General features: G+C 41.5%; 1 protein-coding gene across 1 annotated transcript in view; it reads right to left on the minus strand.

Annotated features, from left to right (window-relative positions):
• The window catches only part of Suclg2 (succinate-CoA ligase GDP-forming beta subunit), a 238,335-nt gene that overhangs the window by 12,405 nt on the left and 206,694 nt on the right, over positions 1–19,236 (minus strand). Inside the window, exon 10 of the mRNA XM_021164922.2 lies at positions 6,785–6,905. Within this exon, the coding sequence (XP_021020581.2) occupies positions 6,785–6,905 (121 nt within the window). The remainder of the gene's footprint in view (positions 1–6,784; positions 6,906–19,236) is intronic.

The raw sequence follows: 19,236 nt of genomic DNA on the forward strand, positions 1-19,236 counted from the left end.
GTAACCATCAGGAGCAGCAGAGGTTTGCACATTACTGTACACTTAGCCATTCAGACCTGGCGGCACCCCTGGGGACTAGAGTCCCTCTCATGCCACAGGCACTGCGAGCTGCTGAAGAAACACTAAGAAGAAGGAGGGCCATTGGGAAAGGGTGGGGTGCTAATGAGTAGAGGCAGAGGAGGGGTGGGGCATTACCACAGTGAAAGTCGGCCCACGCAGAATGTGTCCACAGAGAATGGTGAGGGAGGGGAGAGATGAAAGAAGACCCAGGACCCTGGGTGGTAGGGAGCAATGCAAGGTGCAGACTGCATAGGAAGGCTTGAGAAGAATGGTTGGTCAACCCTGGGAAGAGATGCCTTGAGTAACCAAAGGAAGATGCGCTAGAAAAATGCCTTACAGCTGGATCTCATTGAGGCATTTCCTCAACTGAGGCTCCTCCCTCTCTGATGACTCTAGCCTGGGTCAAGCTGACATAAAAGCAGCCACTACACATGTGTTGTACATAATAACCGTACTGAGTTTCTAGGCACAGCAGGTGCCTTCCATCAGACTGCCTGTCCCATCCCAGCTTTTCTGTATGTGTGTCTGCCCCTTTCCCTCCCCATGCCACTCATCCTGTTTCCAGCACCAAGCGGAGGAGAATTTGGCAGTAAGGGGAACAACAAACGGGGTGGGATTCTGGCTTTTGAGGAGCTTTGGGAAAAGAAATAAAAATATTTGCATTGCTGAGACAAATCTTTCGTTGCTGGGTAGACGAATTGTATTGAAAGACCTGGTGACGAGAAATGGGATCCAGCCTACAAACTTTGTGGGCTTACAGTCATTTTTACTAGCTGTTGTTACTAACAAGCCCAACTCAGAATCATAATGTGCACCTGAGAGAAGAGGAAATTCTTCCTCAAGTATCCACCAAATACAGGATTGTGGTGCAGATTTAAACAGGACAACAAGAAAGAATGCATCTTAAAGGAGAAAAAAGACACTGAAGATGTTAGCAAATCCAGATGCTACACAACTGTGAAAATGCACACAGAATCTAAAGCGTTGCTGGAACACATCTGTGACACCCCACACAACTGTCAGTCATTATGTGTCCATTTCTCAGCAGTACCCCAGTCCATGCTGAATGTCTGTGTACATTTCAGGATGCTCATCAGAAACCATGCTCTTTAGCTAGCAACAACTGTTTACAAAGGCTCAACCTCTACCTCTTAACTGGCTGTTCAATTACCCATAAGTCTTTTTAAATAAAATTATCCTGTGTCTTGGCTGATAGAAACATTTCATGTATTCATTTGCTTAGTAAGGCAAATGAATGCATGGGGTTATGGTGTTATCACTCCCAAAGAGCAGGGAAAAAGCTTCCACAGGTAAAGTCAGCTTGCCGTCAGGATACGGCAGAGTACAAAAATTCTACCAAAGCAAACCTGATGTTTTTAGGCTGTTTCCAGTGTATTGTGTGTGGGCCAAAGCTGTCATGGCATGGATGTGAGTGGGTGAATGTAGACAGGGGTTCTGGGTCTTCCACATAGACAAAAAACAAACAAGCAGGCTGCTTCCTTTACTTAGAGGAAACAGACACTACTAACTAAACAGGCCATCTGGCTTTGGGAACACTTGCTATCTTGATTATTGGAGTCCTCACAGTTGTGCAGGTTAGACAGCTCTGCACTGGTGTGTCTGAGGCTTCAACAACACTGGGTCGGGGCTAGTGCCAGCAGGAACTCATGTTAATTCCAGATCTAGAGGAACTGCTTTCCATACACCATTCCCCTATCCCAGGTGAGATGGTTCTCTCACTTCATTCTTCCTGGCTTCCTAGACCACAGCCCGCTGCAATCCTGGACTTAGGGCTCTTGGGCTTCCTGTTTTCTCATGGTTTTCTCCCTGTCCTTGCTCTGTCCGAGGCTCCAGCCAGTGCTGCAGATAAAGGCTTCACCCTCCACTCTGCTCTCACAGACTGCTGTGCAGCCCCCACTCTCTCCAGGATGGCCTCTCAGCTATGCAGGGCCTGGGCTTCAGCTCCTACAGTTCCAACTCTCGGGGATGGATGCCGACTTTCTTCTAATAATCCCCTCTTCCTTCCTGTCAGTCATTCAGATCTTATCCTTCCATATTCAACTTGGAAATTCCCCGTTTATAGTATGCATTTGGGGCTGGGCATGGCATTCATGCCTATAATCCTAGCACTCTAGAGGTAAAGGCAGGAAGATCAGGCGTTAAAGGTCATCTTGGCTACATAGCTAATCTCAAAAAAACAGTCTCAAAAATCAAAACAAAACAGATCACAGTTTGTATGTATTAAAGATTAAATTAAAACTAAAAATTACTTTTGAAAGACATACTTCTAAACTTCCTAATTACAGTAGTCAATAATGAGTAAAAAGGATGACAGACATATCCATACATATATTACATGTGTAGAGAATATATATATATATATATATATATGGATGATGGATAGGTAGATAGGAAAGACAGATTGCAGAGTAGAATAGGGAGCTTAGAGAGTACATAAGGACAGAGACAGGCTAATCACTGGGTATTAATTACACAAGATAACTACAGATAACAATGTTATACTTTTCATAAAGCCAGAATAAAATCTGTTCTCATCACAGAGAATGGTGTAGCTGAGGTACACATAGCTTCATTTTATTAAAACATTACACAACCTATACATGTTTTCAGCATCCCATGGTATGTATAGCTATTGTGTTTTTGTGAATTAGATTAAACATACAATTACAAGTTAAATGAGGAACATGATGATGAAAGTGGCTGAGCCACAAGCACCCAGCTCCAAGGCACACGCCTTACAGAAGTCTGGGTTTCTTTAGCTCGAAGAGTTCTGGCCTGGTTCTCACTTAGTTTTGTTATGGGTCCTTTATGGTTTGTATCTTCTCCAAATTCTGCATTTTGCTATTTATGGTCAGACCGCTGAGTAGACTCAAAGCAAAATTCCTTCTGTTCCCTGTGTTTAGTGTGTGGTAACCATGCAGTTTGGGGAGGGTCTGGTTTTGGTGTTGGTTGAGCTGTTTGTCTCTTAGATATTCCACATGCTTTCTCTGGGTTGCACATCTGCTGGGTTGATGTGAGAGAGAGCCTACATTTACCCAAGAACGCTGATCACACAAGATGCCAATTTGTATAGCAGAAGTAGAGAAAACCTGGTACTACTTCAGAAATACCAAATTCATTGCTTCTTTCCTCTTGGTAAAAGGTTCTTGGGACACAAGAGAGACCATAGAGTATAGAAAGGATAGTGGCAAAGGCCACCAGGGATAGCCTTGCCTACTTCAGTTAGGGGAGACACTGGTGTCTTTGGGCTTGTCTTGAGCCATCATTTTCACGTTCAGGACACAGGCAGTGTGATACCTCAGTGTTTCCAAATTTTCAGTGATGCAGCTGGGGCCCCCAAGACCACTGCCAAGAAGACAGGAACAGGTCCCAGGAAGGCCAGGCCTCTTTCATGCTTAGTGCACTCACTGCCTTACCCTGTCATTTTTCTACTTCATTTCTCCTGTTAACTTTTTACATTTCTACTCATCTTCCTTGATGTTTAAAGTTCTGTGACCTGTACGTGGCATTTCTTAATAACTGAGTTCTAATTAAAAACCACAGGCACAGACTGTAGAAGAAAAAGGATTGTCTAGCAAGCTCAGAAATTTCAAAGCTTTTCTGTCTTATCTCAAACAGACTTCTAACACAACATCAGAGACTGTTTACGGAGATAATCTTGGGTGTGTGAATTTGCATATCTTTACATACATACATACCTCCCAGGTATCATGGAACAACTACTCTGGAATACTAAGTATAGCGTGAAAATAAGACAAGGGCTGTTTACAATTTGTGTATGTATGTGCATGTATGCTCTTGTGTGTGCAGATGCAAGTGTGTGTAGGTATACATGCACAATGTGTGCGTACGCGCATGTGTGTGTGTGTGTGTGTATGCTTGCAGGTGGTGGCCAGAGAAAACCCTTGGCTGGTGTTTCTCGGGTCTTGTTGGCCTTATTGTTTGAGATGGATTTCCCATTGGCCTGGAACGCATGAAGCTGGCTGCATTGGCGGCTCAGGGCTTCTCCTGCCCTCCCCTCCTCAGCGCTGGGATGATAAGTGTGCACTACAATACTTGGCTATTTTTTTTAAATGTGAGTCCAGATGATCAAACTCAGATTTGTGTGCACACTGAGCCTTTGTGTGCACAAATCAGCCTTGCTCATTTTTAAGTTTTCAAGAAAAATTAAAAGGAAGCAATTTCTAGAAATGTACAAATAATAATTGTATATATAATAATACTTATGGGCCCAGTGAGGATTGCTGGAAGAAAGCAAATCCACTGCAGGAATACTTCTAATTATTTCCAAGTGTCAGATACTAATGTGATGTGCTTAGAGAGACCTATTCCTGCCTCAGTTGGCTTTTACAACACGAGGGTCAGGGGTCATTTTGAATCTAAAACCAGTCTCACATCAACATTTTAATCAGAATTATAACTGATGCCGATGGCCTCGTTAACTCCTTGGCCAGCTTTCTGTACTGTGGTATCACTAATCATTGGCTTTTATTAGTTACACGGGAATCAATTATGTCTCTGTACTCCTACAATGAGTTAATTCTGTGGAATGTTCTGCTGTCCACACTCAATGCTGCTGCCTGGAGCGCCTGCTCCCCGACCTCCTCGCTGGGGTCAGCATTTCTATCAAGTCCAGGACGTTCTGGTTTTAGGTCACAAGGCAGACAGTTTCAGGTAAGGAAGAGGCAGTGTTGCAGAGAGAGAGAAGAGAGAAAAGGGAGACCTTAAGCAGGCTGCAGCTCCTCTGGCCTCTCCATCAGGGGATGAGATACACAGTGCTGTCAAACGACCCTCAGACTTAATCACTAGGAGAACAGCACCAGCACAGAGCCTGGGCAATCTGGGCTGCCCCTAAGGTGATACTGAAGAAACCAACCCAGTGGGGCTGCTGAATGTTATAACCAGAATGCAATGACAACGTGGATGGCTTTCAGGAGTTTTCATATTAAAATGATTGTTAAATACAGGAAGGTTTTCTCTGTTAAACTGTCATGCAGTGGTAGTAGTAATGAATGACAGTAAGACTGGGTTGGCACTGGCATGGATGAAGAGGCTGCCATGATCGTTATGTGATGGTGGGTGGGTGAGGCTGATGTATGAGGAAGGAAGGCAAGGGCCACATTTAACTAATGGTCACTGATACCCCACCACACACTCTCCAAGCGGTAGAGAGTAAAATGAATATTAATTTTATTATGCCTCAGCCCTTGAGCACTCAATCAAACAGTTTACATCAATTTACAGAAGGTGCTGCACCTGAGCAATGGGCTCAGCTACTTGGCTAACTATGGCGGCTGTCTCTATGGAGAAGTGCTTCTACATCCAAGCATGGGCCGGAGTCACTGCCGTTCCCATGGAACACTGTAACCACTTCAAAGACCAATCACCATACTGTGGCTATTCAGACTTGGTTATCTGGTGGTATTTCCTCAAATATAAGTGAAATGAACTTGTCATTTTGAGGATAACAACTGTTTTGCAGTTGAAGATAAAATTTATATCTTAAACTGAAAACGCAAACTCTCAAGAAGTTGCCTCTGCCTCTGTATACTTGACAGCGTCCTCACACCTTCAATGCAGTCCTAAGAGGAGCAGTGTTGATACTAACAAACATGGACTTGGGGCTTTTGTGTCTGAAATGCAATAACCTTTGGGACATATGCATAACTGAAAAGAGTTATCAGAGCATGAGGTTATGCAGCGTGCATGGGTGAAATGAACTTAGTGTGAGACACACCGAGGGGCTGAAAAGAGCAGGTTATGAGAACTTTCCCAGACATGTTCCTAGTTCCCAGCGGAGCACCTTCAGTAAAACTGGCTGACACCTGTACCAGGGAAGAAAGCTCATGGCTCCACGAGAAGCTGACAAAAACATCCCAGCTGGGTGTGGGGCTGGGCACTTGGAATCATTGGACTTGGGAAGCTGAAGTGGGGGATTTTGAATTCTAGATTAGACTGGGCCAAATAGCATGTTCAAGGCCAGCCTGGAGCTCCTAAGGAGACCCCATTTCAAATAAAACAAAAGTCAGAAAAGGCGTTCCTCCTCCTGAGTCCATATACACGTCTCTGAGGTTAGACATTGTTCATATCCATTGTGACAAAGTCTTATGGGAATAACAGAGAAGCTAGGTAAGTAAGGGAGCTGAAAACAGTTACCAGTCTTATTAAAGACTTAAAAAGACAATATATATACAAGTAGACTTACATACATATGCATACCATCTCCTTTGATCTATGGTTTCTCTTCCTACAGTATCAGTATCGTACAGTAGCCAATCATGAAAATATTACTTGTCTTGATTTTTTTGAAAGAAAGAAACCAAATTCACTTTAATTTCACCATAATGTTATTTTCTATCTTATTTCTAGCTATTGCTAATTTCTTACTGTTTCTATATTATAAACTGATCCTATCATAGCTTTGCATGTAAGAGAAAAGAGATCACATATGCTGGGTATTTGTACAATGGCCTCTATACTACAAGGGCTTTAGCTCTGGAACTAGCCTGGCAAATGGGCCTGGGTAGTCCTAGGCCCACAGTGTCTGCAGAACTGCAACTGCACTTGCCTGCTGGAAGTCCAGACCAGTGTAATACTGAGCCTGCTGCCATCTCAGTTAACCCAGTTTTCTGGAGCTTAGGAAGTGTGTGAGCCCAGAGCATGCTGGGAAAGAAAATGAGTGCTGGGAACTCCTGTGACTCACCTTCAAGCCGGACTACCAGTGGCACCTTGAGCTCCAGCTCCCGGCAGGCTTTGGTGATTCCGTTGGCAATGATGGCACAGTTGACGATCCCACCAAAGATATTGACGAGAATGGCTTCCACCTGAAATCCCAAACAGGAAGTGCTGTCAGAGGGTGGTAGCCAACAGCCTCAAAACAGCTAGTCAAATAACAGAGACTGTTAAGTAAGGCTTCTTGGTTTCTGTCAGTTTTTACACAGAGAAAGAAATACTAAAAACAAACAAGACTGTCACAAAAATTAAGCTTCGGTAATGAATAAATAACAACGTATCATTATTAACCCATATTACCATCCAGTCTTATGAACTGAGACAGGTCCCAAAATGAATCCAACTTCTGCCCATTTTTCTACTGTATCCGCCCTCTGGGTTTCTTAAATATTTGGAACTGGTATAAGGTTTTCTTTTTTTTTTTCCCCAAATGAAATGTGTCATTTAAAAACTCATGCATCTATTTTTCTTTTATGATATGTAGTTCTTGTGCCTAACACAACAGGTTCAAATCTCAGAACTTAGTATGTGCTGTTTGTGGTAAAAGATAGACTACAACCTTGCCATGCTTCTTAGTGCTTTTTAATATGCTTAGGGCACATTCTCAAAATCCAGACATTTAACTATCTTACACAACAACTGTTTTGATTTACAAAAGAAAAGATAAAGAGGTAACATAAAAAGAGTCAAGTTAGCCAGGCAATGGTGGTGCACTGCCTTTAATCCTAGCACTTGGGAGGCAGAGGCAGGTAGATTTCAAGTTTGAGGCCAGCCTGGTCTACAGAGTGAGTTCCAGGACAGCCAGGGCTACACAGAGAAACCCTGTCTCAAAAAAAGACAAAAGACAAAAGACAAAAAAAAAAGAGTCAAGTTACTAACAAGAATTTTTCAGAAATGTAAATTGAAACCCATCATGTTCACCTGTTTGTACAGATTCCACATTTACAGGCATGTGGGGTAAAAAGAATATTGTACTTGTCTTAATTTGATAAATGGGTATAAGAAAATCCTGTATAATTAACACAAAGAACGAGATAATGAAAAGAATTCATTACTTAGATTAATAGATAACACCCACAGAAAAGAGTTATTCATCAAGCTTGAGGCATCAAAATCCCAACAATGCAGTGGCAATGAGAGCACACTACACTAATTGCCAAGCATGTATTTATATGCAGCATGCCAGTTTGGATCCTATAGGTTCCACATGATAAATTAACTGCAAATAGCAAAGGAGAAAACAATAGATTACATTTCTACAGCACTTATCTCTAGAATGTGCCATTACAGGAACTCTTATTTTTCCTATTCTGATGCCCCTAGAACCTGCTTATAAATACAGTGAGTTGACCCTCTGTAGTGGAGAGAGCTATGGGGGCAGTGACCGCACTGCTTAAAAATCTACTGGTTGCTCATCCGTGCTGGTTGCTAAGGCTGAAACCTGGTTAAGCTATATAACTTCTCTTGAATATGGTTTCCTGATCTGTAAGACGAGAGTAATAGTCTCTGGTCCACCAGACCCCTGCAGGATTTCAAGGAGATGATACATGTGCTGCAGTATTTGGCAATAGCTCTCAGCTTACGTGCTCCTGATTTTTTCCCAGCAGGCAATGACACTATTGGACAGACTACCCAGGCTGTGAGTAGGAAACCTTTCCTGATATAGAGGCACACTGACTAAACTTGAATAGAATGGTAACAGCTTAGTGATAAAGCAAATGAGCAATATTTTCAAGTCAATTGGGGACTGGGGGCTACACCCAAGGAAGAAACCTCCCATTTCCACTCACAGCAGGCTAACTAGTAAGCAGAAGCCTGCTTTCTAATGGCAACCATTAAATGCTGTTAGCATTGATGCTTAATGAAGCACTAATTCCCAAATAACTGTGGGATGGAAGGGAACTTCCCAGAACAATAGAAGAAAAAGTGTTCACAAGCAATAATTCCTTCATGGGCCTTGAGACAGAACTGAAGAGGCACACACTAGCATTTATGAGGAAAAACTGGGCATTCCAGTAAGCACAGACTGGTACCTGTGACCTCTACAATATAAGGGCAAGCTCATGTGTCAGGGATGCACTGAGTTACAGGGAGTCAGTGCGCTTAATCTGAAACTATGTGACTGTTCTATAAGCTCACAGGAACTAAGGTGAATTTATCTAGCCAGGCAGGAGTGGAGGGGGTGAGAAAGAAGTGATGTCTGTGACCCTGTGACAATTCTACTTAGTGGGTGAATGCCCTGGAGTGATCGCCAACTACAAGCTGCGAATGTCTCCGCGGGTGTCAGGTCTCATGAGCCTCACATAACAGTGTCTTACTGTGCTCAGCATGAGCCCAACCTTAACATAGGTTCTCCTTATAGAGCAACCTTTATCTAAAAGGAAAGCAACACATTTAGCCAGCATGCAACCCAGGGACTTTAAGGAGAGGGATGCAACCTGGACAGAGGCAAACATGGCACTCAATGTAACTCATGGAGGCATGTCAGACCTGACATGGAGATAACCTGAGGCCATGCAGGACAAAGTGGCCCGAATCAGGGCTAGGGCCAGGAGAGTGGATTTGCTGGCGCATTCCTACCAACTCCAGAGCTAAGTGACATTAAGGTTTGACAGCAGCTTCCATGGGAAGCTTTTCTATAGGAAAAGCAACAGAAGATATACACAGGTTGCCTGTTTTAGGAGACTGGCTCTGCTCAGGACACAGCATCCCATATGTCCTGGCAGAAGAGGTGCCTTCTGGGTGGTGGGGAGATCCTCTTCCAGCAGGCCTTCCAGCTCTCAGCTTCTTCCCCACTATAGAGTAATTTGCTGCAGTCATGCACTTTAATGGAAATCTGATTTAAGGTTTCACTCTGGGCCAATTTCTATAATTAAGTACTATAATCTGCAAGCTCAAACTGAGAATGAAATTAAGACAGTTTAAAAATGAAGGCCTGTGACATCATTATTATTATTTAGCATTTATAAAGCATGTCACATTTTCAATGGGTGCTTCACAGATTCATTCATTTTACAACCACAAGCTGCTGTTCCACGATAATAGCAAAAGCGGCTTTTTAACTTTTTACTGTCTGCTTTTTTGGCACCAAGAACTAAAACAACAAGAACAACAACCCCTTTCCTCTTGTAGGTCTCTGTAAATATTCAGAGCTGCTCCTAGCAGATTCCGAAGTGCTTAAAGTAACAGGCATTTCCAAGATTCGGGTGAGAGTCCTCAGAGCTGCTATTTACTGTTGCACAAAAGTAAAGATCATCTAAGAAGGTGGTGAAGGTGCCAGAGAGAGCACTGGTCCCTAGGTCCCAGACAGCTGCCCCAGCAGTAGAGTCTGGAACAACTGCTGGCAGCTGTGCAGGTGGTTGGGCCATCCAAACGTCAATTCTCAAATGTCTCTGTGTTTGAGCTAGCGAAACACACACTGGCTGCAGATTATAGTCCATAATTGAAAGAATGCACTTTGAAAGTAAAAAAGCTGCAGCCATTGCTATTTATTTGTTAAGCTCCCAAATAAACAAAGCAAGCCAAGACAAACACAGAACCCAACAACTAACCCCTTTGCTGCAGCGGAGGGTTCTTACTGAACTCATATATGCTTGTCTGGAATGTTCTGACAGTCCTACTGGATATCCTATAGCTACTGCTCCGAAGAGCGTGTCTTCAAATGCCAAGTGGTAATAACGAAATGCAAGTGCACATATAGTGGTGGAGAGCTGCAAGGGAGTTGTGAATTCAACTACATGTGAAATTTTGTTTTAGGATACACCTTTCTGGGAAGTCATTAATGAAGGATAAACATATGAGTTTTCACAAACAAAACTATTCTGTTTACTAGAAGATGGAAGGTTGACACCCATGATTGACACATGGGTATCACACAAGGCGGGTATCATTTTCATCCTCAATTTATAGACCAGAAAACAGAAAGGAGGGAAACCACTGAGGCTATAGCTTAATGACTAGCAAGCATTCTTTAGAGCTATCAAAATTATAAGGCCCTATGAGACATGTAAGGCTTAATATCTTCTTATTGATAACACTAATTCAACCATCAATATAGGAGGTACATAATACCCTGCTTTACAAATGAAAAACAAGCCTGACACTCAAAGAGATAAACACTGTGTGCCAGATTATGCAAACAGTATGTTGGGCTGCAAACCACACTTCTTTTTCTTTAGTAGTGCCAAGAAACCCTTTTATTAAATGCCAGTGTTGCCACTGCTCAAAAGCGAGGAAGCTATCTACTTAATAAATACTCTTGAGGGTCCACTCTGAGCGAGGTATTCCTTTAACCATCCAGATTGGCAGGAAAATAATTTAACCAGGCAAATGTGGTCTTCATCTGTATCTGAAATTGTAAACGCTGCCAGGTTATGGAGAGGAGGAAACAAATGCCATGAGAACCCAAGGGTAAGATGGTAGAGTAGACCGGCCTCTCAGGGCATAAACACTGAAGCTAGGGCTACAGACAGTCAAGGAGACACAGGTGGTCAAGAGCAAGGCGCGAGGACCAGAAGTGGGTACATCTGGGAAAGGCTGAGGTAGTGGAAGAACCGTGCCTCTGAGATGTGGAGAGAGCTGCACCAGGTGCTGAGGTGTGGGAAATGAGAGGCTGCCCACACCCAGCATCAAACCTTAAAGGCTCTTGGTGGTTGAGAAGCCTGTGGATTTCAGGCACCTACTTAGACCTCACTGAGAACAGGCAGGGAACGCACACATACCCAGAATCTACTACACATTTATATTAAAATCACAAGACAAGGTTTATTACTTCTATTTATGGTCAAACTAAGGCTCAGGGAGAAATAAGGGAGGCCATGCCATTCATAGTAGTCACAAGTCATACCAGGGTCTGTTCTCATACACGAGCCACAAGCAAGAGCCAGCAACCTTAGGGCAGACAGCTAGCAATGTGCATCAGGAATAAGTTCGTTCTATTAAGGATGAAGCAGCAAACCTTCCAGGCTCAGTGAGCTCAGTTCTTTTACAACTATACAACTTGGTCATTGGGATAAGAGTCAGGAGTACTACATAAATGAAGAAGTGTAGCTGCATTCCAATGAAGTTTAATAAAAACAAGCAGGGGCCGGTTCAGCTTGTAAGCTAACTCCTGAGACAGGCATGATTTGTTTCAGCTCTCCTCAAATCCACTGTGCCCTCAGCGCACTTCCTTGAACCCTCTGATGTCTTGGACAATACCCTTCAGATTTTAAGGCATCTGCGATGCATTATTTCCTTGCCATCACTGACAACTGCAGGTGCCCAGGCTATCTAATAAAACTAATAGCATAGGTTTGTCCATTCCAATCTACTACTCCTTAAAAAGAAACCAAACCAAACCAAACCAAACCAGAAAAAACGCTATACCAGTCACAAGTCCACAAACAGAACCTTTGCTTTTCTTTATTCTCCCATCCTGACCACTGCTGGAAGTCAACAAAGAGAAAGAAAGGTTCTGCGTGTCATGGTCATTTTGCAATGGCTGCTACAAACGATTAAGTACTATGCTGTGTTTAAAGATGATACAGCAGGCTGGGGAGGTTCTGTTACTATGCTGTATCCAAAATACGCGGTAGCAGGTTGGAGTATGGTTCTGTTACTACGCTTCATTTAAAATATGCATTAGCAATTTGTGGTAGGGTTGGAGCTCAGTGGGTAAGGTGCTTGCTGAGCAAGCATTCAGACCTGAGTTTGGCATAGCAGCATGGCACATGGTACCTAAAAACGTGATGCTGGAAGGGCAGAGTAAGGAGGATCCTAGGGCTTTGTCACCCAGGCTAGTTGAAACAGTTAGTTCTATGTTCAGTGAGAGAATATCTTAAACAAATAAACAATTGGCTGACTGACTAACAAACTAACTAACTAAGACGGAGAATAAGAAAAGATACCAAAGTTGAGTTCTGGCCTTCACAAGTGTATGCACAGGTGAGCACAACTGCACATGTAAACACGTACATGTAAATATGTGCAAATATCAACACATGGAACACACACACACACACACACTGTAGTATATACATGAAGCCTGGAAAAGCAGCTGCTGCTTTCTATTTCTGTCCATTCCAATTTGCCATGCTAATTTAGTGCCACTGCAGTGGGCATCAGGCTGATAAAACTCAAGCAAGCATGATTATATTGGTTGAGATAAGGACTCTTTTTTTAAACACAGAATTTAATTCTGAACATTGTTACTCTTGTATAAGCATCTGTTTTTTCTAGAACTGGATTCTCATTTTTGTTGATGTTTTCCTGCTGAATTCTAATCATGTCTTATAATCCATTGGCAACCAATGAAGGAACATAAATGGTGAAGGAAATTAGATGCAGCTTAGATAATTGATGTTTGTACGCCTGGGTTTAATAAGAATACTCTGCTAAATTAGAGGGGAGTCTAAATGGATTCAGTCAATAAGGAAGTGATTCAGGTGAGGAAGCCAATCTCAGGCTTTGTTGTAATCTTACAAATAAGCAGACAGATCAGTTCAACTGGGACACGATTTGCCTGTGCTGAAATCTGGGAGGCAGGTCAGGTCTGTTCTGCAGCCCGTGAGCCTGTGATGCATTCTCAGAGTTGGAACATGCAGTCAGCTTTTGATACCACAGGGACTGGTTCCAGGACACCCCCTCCCCACCCCTGCTGAAGGAGAAAAGCTGCAGATGTTGGCGTTTCTCCTGTGAAATGACACATTTGCATATCGCCTCCCTGTGTCCTCCTGCATTCTTTAAAGCATCTCTAGGTCATTGATAGCACCTGATCCAATACAAACCCCAGGTAAATACTTGTTATATCTTATTACTTAAGTGAAATGGCAAGAAAAAGTGTGTAAATATTTAGTACACACGTATACTTTTTAAAAGATTTTTATCCTGAGGTTGGTTTAATTCTTAAATGTGGATTCTCAATGTGGGCTGACTGCACTTTCTTTGAGTTAAGGCATCCATGCACAAAATAGCTACAAAAGATCCCCTGAAGAAAACCAAACTTCCAAACATTGTTTTTTCAAAAACACCATCCCCATTTCCCTCTACTTTTTTTAATTTCAGGAAAAAAGGGAAATTCTTGTAGTGTGCTCAGAATACATCCTAAAACCCTCAGCTGGAGAGAAAATGCCCTCATTGTCCCTATGCAGTGCAAGCAGCATTTTGTCATTTGAAATCCACCAATCCAAGCGAACACAACTACTGCAACACACCTTTGTCAACATGAGCACAGCAGGGGCATTTGATGGGGTCTTTGTTAAGGAGCCAAATTCCCATTAAGTCTGACTTCTGAGGACATCTGGAGGGAACTGAAAAATAGGACTCACTTGTCCGTCATCTATGTATTATTCTCTTAGGAATTCTTTTTTTCTGGCTGATATCTTCCCACGAGAACAGGTAACATTCTCACAGGGAGGATCAATGTGATCATGTGCTGGTTCTCTTTGGTGCCAGCAGTAACCTGGAAAATATATGGAACTTGGCTTCAAAGAAACAATTCAGTTCCCATAGATGCAGGAAATGGAGTCAGCTTTGTTTCAAGGCAGTCTTCCTGCAGTCCTGAGCTTGTCCCACTCTTTCTTGCTGTCTATTATTGGTGACCCCGAGGCTAGGCAGAAGCTCCTATTCTGTTTTGGCTCCACTACCAGGTATCAGGAACATATTCTCAAGTCCCATTTTCTGGTGTCCATATATTGCTTTTAAATTTTATTGTTTAATTAAAATGAAGATGTCTTTTATAATTTTCAAAAATAAAGCAATTAGACTACTCCCCTTTCGCCCCTCCCACCTCGTCCTTTCTGCTGGGGCAGACTCCTAGCTGGTCTGCTCCTGTGAGGACACTACATCCTGACCCATCCTAGAGGATCTACTGCACTCAAAGCAGTTGAGGATCAGCTGCACTCAGGGCACTAGACACCACAGCTTAAAGGTACACAGGACAACTGATCTGACAGACTGAAAGCCTCCCTGGAGTTCTGCTGCACACAGGGAAACAGAAACCACAGTCCATAAGGACCCCTGGAGAACATCTTCACATAGGACAGCATCTTGACTGCTCCACTGAAAACCCAACATTTTGAAGGCCTCCCAGGATATGCACTGCAGCCAGGGCAACAGACCAGAAGCTTCTCTGACCCTCTGAAGAGCTCCCAGCTGGAAGGCCTCGAAGGTAGTCTGCTAAAGTCAGGGCCACAGGCCTACCAGGAGACCTGAAGCAACCCAGGGACAAAAGAGGCAGACCCCAGAGTCACCCAGACCAACAAACACCAGGGATATCCAGATGGCTAGAAGCAAGTGCAAGATGATAAGCAACAGAAGCCAAGATAGGTGGGCAACATCAGAACCCAGTTCTCCCACCACAGCAAGCCTGGAATACACGAACACACCTGTAAATCAGGAATCTGTCCTAAAATCCTATCTCATGACAATAATAGAGTCCTTTAAGGAGGATATCAATAACTCATTGAAATAAATACAGGAAAACACAGGTAAACAGGTGAAGGAATTGAATAAAGTGATCCAAGACCTAAAAGTGGAAGTAGAAACAATAAAGAAAACACAAATGAAGGCAAACCTGAAAATGGAAAACCTAGGAAGGAGGTCAGGAATTACAGATGTAAGTATCACCAACATAATACAAGAGATAGAAGAGAGAATCTCAGGTGTAGAAGATACTGTAGAAGAGACTGACACAACTGTCAAGGAAAACTCAAAGTGTACAAAACTAACCCAAGCATCCAGGAAATTCAGGACACAATCAAAAGACCAAATCTAAGAATAATTGGAATAGAGGAGAATGAAGGTTCCCAGCTCAAAGGACCTAAAAATGTCTTCAACAAAATCATAGAAGAAAACTTCCCCAATCTGAAGAAAGAAGTGGCCATAAAGGTACAGAAAGCATATAGAACACCAAATAAATGGGACCAGAAAAGAAAATGCTCCTGTCACATAATAATCAAAACACTAAACACACAGAACAAAGAAAGACTATTAAAAGCTGCAAGGGAAAAGGGCCAAGTAACATACAAAGGTAGACCTATCAGAAGAATTACATCAGACTCCTCAACGAAGTCTATGAAAGACAGAAGAGCCTGGTCAGAGGTCATACAGACTCTAAGAGAACACAAATGCCAGCCTAGGCTACTATACCTAGCAAAAGTCTCAATCAACACATATGGGGAAACCAAAATATTCCAGGACAAAACCAAATTCAAACAGTATCTATCTACCAATCCAGCCCTTCAGAGGATCCTAGAAGGAAAAACTCAAATACAAGGAAGGTATCTGCACCTAGAAAGGACAAGATATTAAGCATCTCACAACAAAGTCAAAAGGAGAGAACTACAAGTACATAAAGCCATCTACATGAACAAACATCAGGAACCAACAGTCATCTCATTTTAATATCTTTCAATATTAATAGACTTAACTCACCTATAAAAAAGACATAAGCTAACAGACTGGATACACAAAAAAAAAAAACAAAAAAAAACCAAAAAAAACCCCCAGCATTTTGGCATACAAGAAACACACCTCAATAACAAAGACAGACACTACCTCAGAGTAAAAGGATGGAAAAGGTCTTCCAAGCAAATGGTAACAGGAAACAAGTTGGAGTTATCATCCTAATATCCAATAAAATAGACTTTCAACCAAAAGTTATCAAGCGTGATAAGGAAGGACACTCCATATTCATCAAGGGGAAAATCCATCAAGACAAAAATCTCAATTTTGAACATCTATGCCCCAAATGCAAGAGCGCCCACATTCATAAAAGAAACTTACTAAAGCTCAAAACACACACTGAACCCCACACAATAGTGGGAGACTTCATCACCCCACTGTCATCAATGGACAGGTCATTGAAACAGAAAATAAAGAGACACAGTGAAACTAATAGAGGTTATGAACCAAATGGATTTAACAGATATCTATAGAACATTTTACCCTAAAACAAAAGAATACAGCTTCTTCTTAGCACCCTATGGTACTTTCTCCAAAACTGACCATATAATTGGTCACAAAACAACCCTAAACAGATACAAGAAGACTGAAATCCCATGCATTCTATCAGATCACCATGGCTTAAGGCTGGTCATTAATAACAGCAAAAAACGACAAAAAGCCCACATACACGTGGAAACTGAACAACTCTCTACTCAATAATAATTTAGTTAGGTAAGAAATTAAGAAAGAAATTAAAGACTTCCTGGAACTTAATGAAAATGCTGACACATCATACCCAAACTTATGGGACACAATGAAAGCAGTGCTAAGAGAAAAACTCATAGCACTAAGTGCCCTGGTAAAGAAACTGGAGAGATCTTACACTAACAACAGCACACCAGAGAGCTCTAGAACAAAAAGAAGCAAACTCACCCAAGAGGAGTAGACAAACTCAGGGCTGAAATCAACCAAATAGAAACAAAGAAAACAATACAAAGAATCAAAAAAACCAAAAGCTGTTTTTTTTTGTTTGTTTTTGTTTTTTTTTAAGAAAATCAACAAGATAGATAAACCCCTAAAGAGCCCAGAGGCAGTATCCAAATTAACAAAATCAGAAATGAAAAAGGAGACATAACAGAAATGGAGGAAATTCAAAATATCATCAGATCGTACTATAAAAGCTTATACTCATCAAAATTGGAAAATCTAGATGAAATAGATGTTTTTTTAGACAGATAACACATACCAAAGTTAAATCAAGAAGAGCAGGTAAACTATCTAAACAGGTCCATATTGCACAAGGAAATAGAAGTCATTAAGAAACTCCCAAACAAAAATGCCCATGGTCAGAAGAAATTAGTGTAGAATTCTACCATACCTTCAAAGAAGACCTGATACCAATATTCCTCAAACTATTCCATAAAATAGAAAGAAAAGGAACACTACCTAACTCATTCTATGAAGCCCCAATTACTCTGATACCTAAACCACACAAGGGCCCAACCAAAAAAGAAAACTTCAGACTAATCTCGCTTATGAATATAATCGATGCAAAAATACTCAATAAAATTTGTGCAAACCGAATCTAAGAACACATCAAAACCATCATTCATCCTGATCAAGTAGGCTTCATCCTAGGGATGCAGGGATGGTTCAATAAAAGGAAATACATTAACATAATCCACTATATAAACAAACTCAGAGAAAAAAAAAATTACATGATCATCTCCATAGATGTAGAAAAAGCATCTGACAAAATCCAATACCCCTTCATGTTAAAATTATTGGAGTGTTTAGGAACTCAAGGCCCATATCTAAATATAATAAAAGCAATTTATTGCAAACCAACAGCCAATATCAACGTAAATGGAGTCATAGTTGAAGCAATCCCACTAAAATCAGAACAAGACAAGGATGTCCACTCTCTCCATATCTATTCAACACAGTACTCCAAGTGCTAGCTAGAACAATAAGACAACAAAAATACATCAAGGGGATACAAATTGGCAAAGAAGAAGTAAATGTATCACTATTTGTAGATATATGATAGTATATATAGGCGACCCTAAAAATTCTACCAGAGAACTTCTCCAGCTGATAAACTACTTCAGCAAAGTGGCTGGATATAAAATTAACTCAAATAAATCAGTAGCCTTCCTTTATACAAATGGTAAACAGGCTGAGTAAGAAATTAGGGAAACAACTCCCTTCACAATAGCCACAAATAATATAAAATATCTTGGTGTAACTCTAACCAAACAAGTGAAAAACCTGTATGACAATAGCTTCAAGTCTCTGAAGAAAGAATCGAAGAAGATCTCAGAAAGTGGAGAGATCTCCCATGCTCATGGATTGGCAGAATTAACATAGTAAAACTGGCCATTCTACCTACCAAAGGCGATCTATAGATTCAACGCAATCCCCATCAAAATCCCAACACAATTCTTCAAAGACATTGAAAGAACAATTCTCAAATTCATCTGGAAAAGCAAAAAACCCAGAATAGCAAAAACAATTCTTAACAATAAAAGAACAGCTTGGGGAATCACCATCTCTGACCTCAAGCTTTACTACAGAGCAATAGTGATTAAAAACTGCATTGTATTGGTACAAAGAAAGACATGTTGGTCAGTGGAATAGAATTGAAGACCCAGAAATAAAACCACACATTTACAGGCACTTGATCTTTGACAAAGGAGTCAAAAATATACAATGGAAAAAAGGAAGCATCTTCAATAAATGGTGTTGGTCTAACTGATGGTTTCTATGTAGAAAAATGAAAATAGACCCATATTTGTCACCTTGGACAAAACTCAAGTCCACGTGGATCAAGGACTTCAATGTAAAACCAGATATACTTAATTTAATAGAAGAGAAAATGGGAAAGAGCCTTGAACTCATTGGCACAGGGGGAAATTTCCTAAACAGAACTCCAATGGCTCATGCTCTAAGATCAAGAATTGATAAATGTGACCTCATAACATTGCTATAGAGTGC

The sequence above is a fragment of the Mus caroli genome, chromosome 6 (genome assembly GCF_900094665.2).
Source record: "Mus caroli chromosome 6, CAROLI_EIJ_v1.1, whole genome shotgun sequence".
Lineage (NCBI taxonomy): Eukaryota > Metazoa > Chordata > Mammalia > Rodentia > Muridae > Mus > Mus caroli.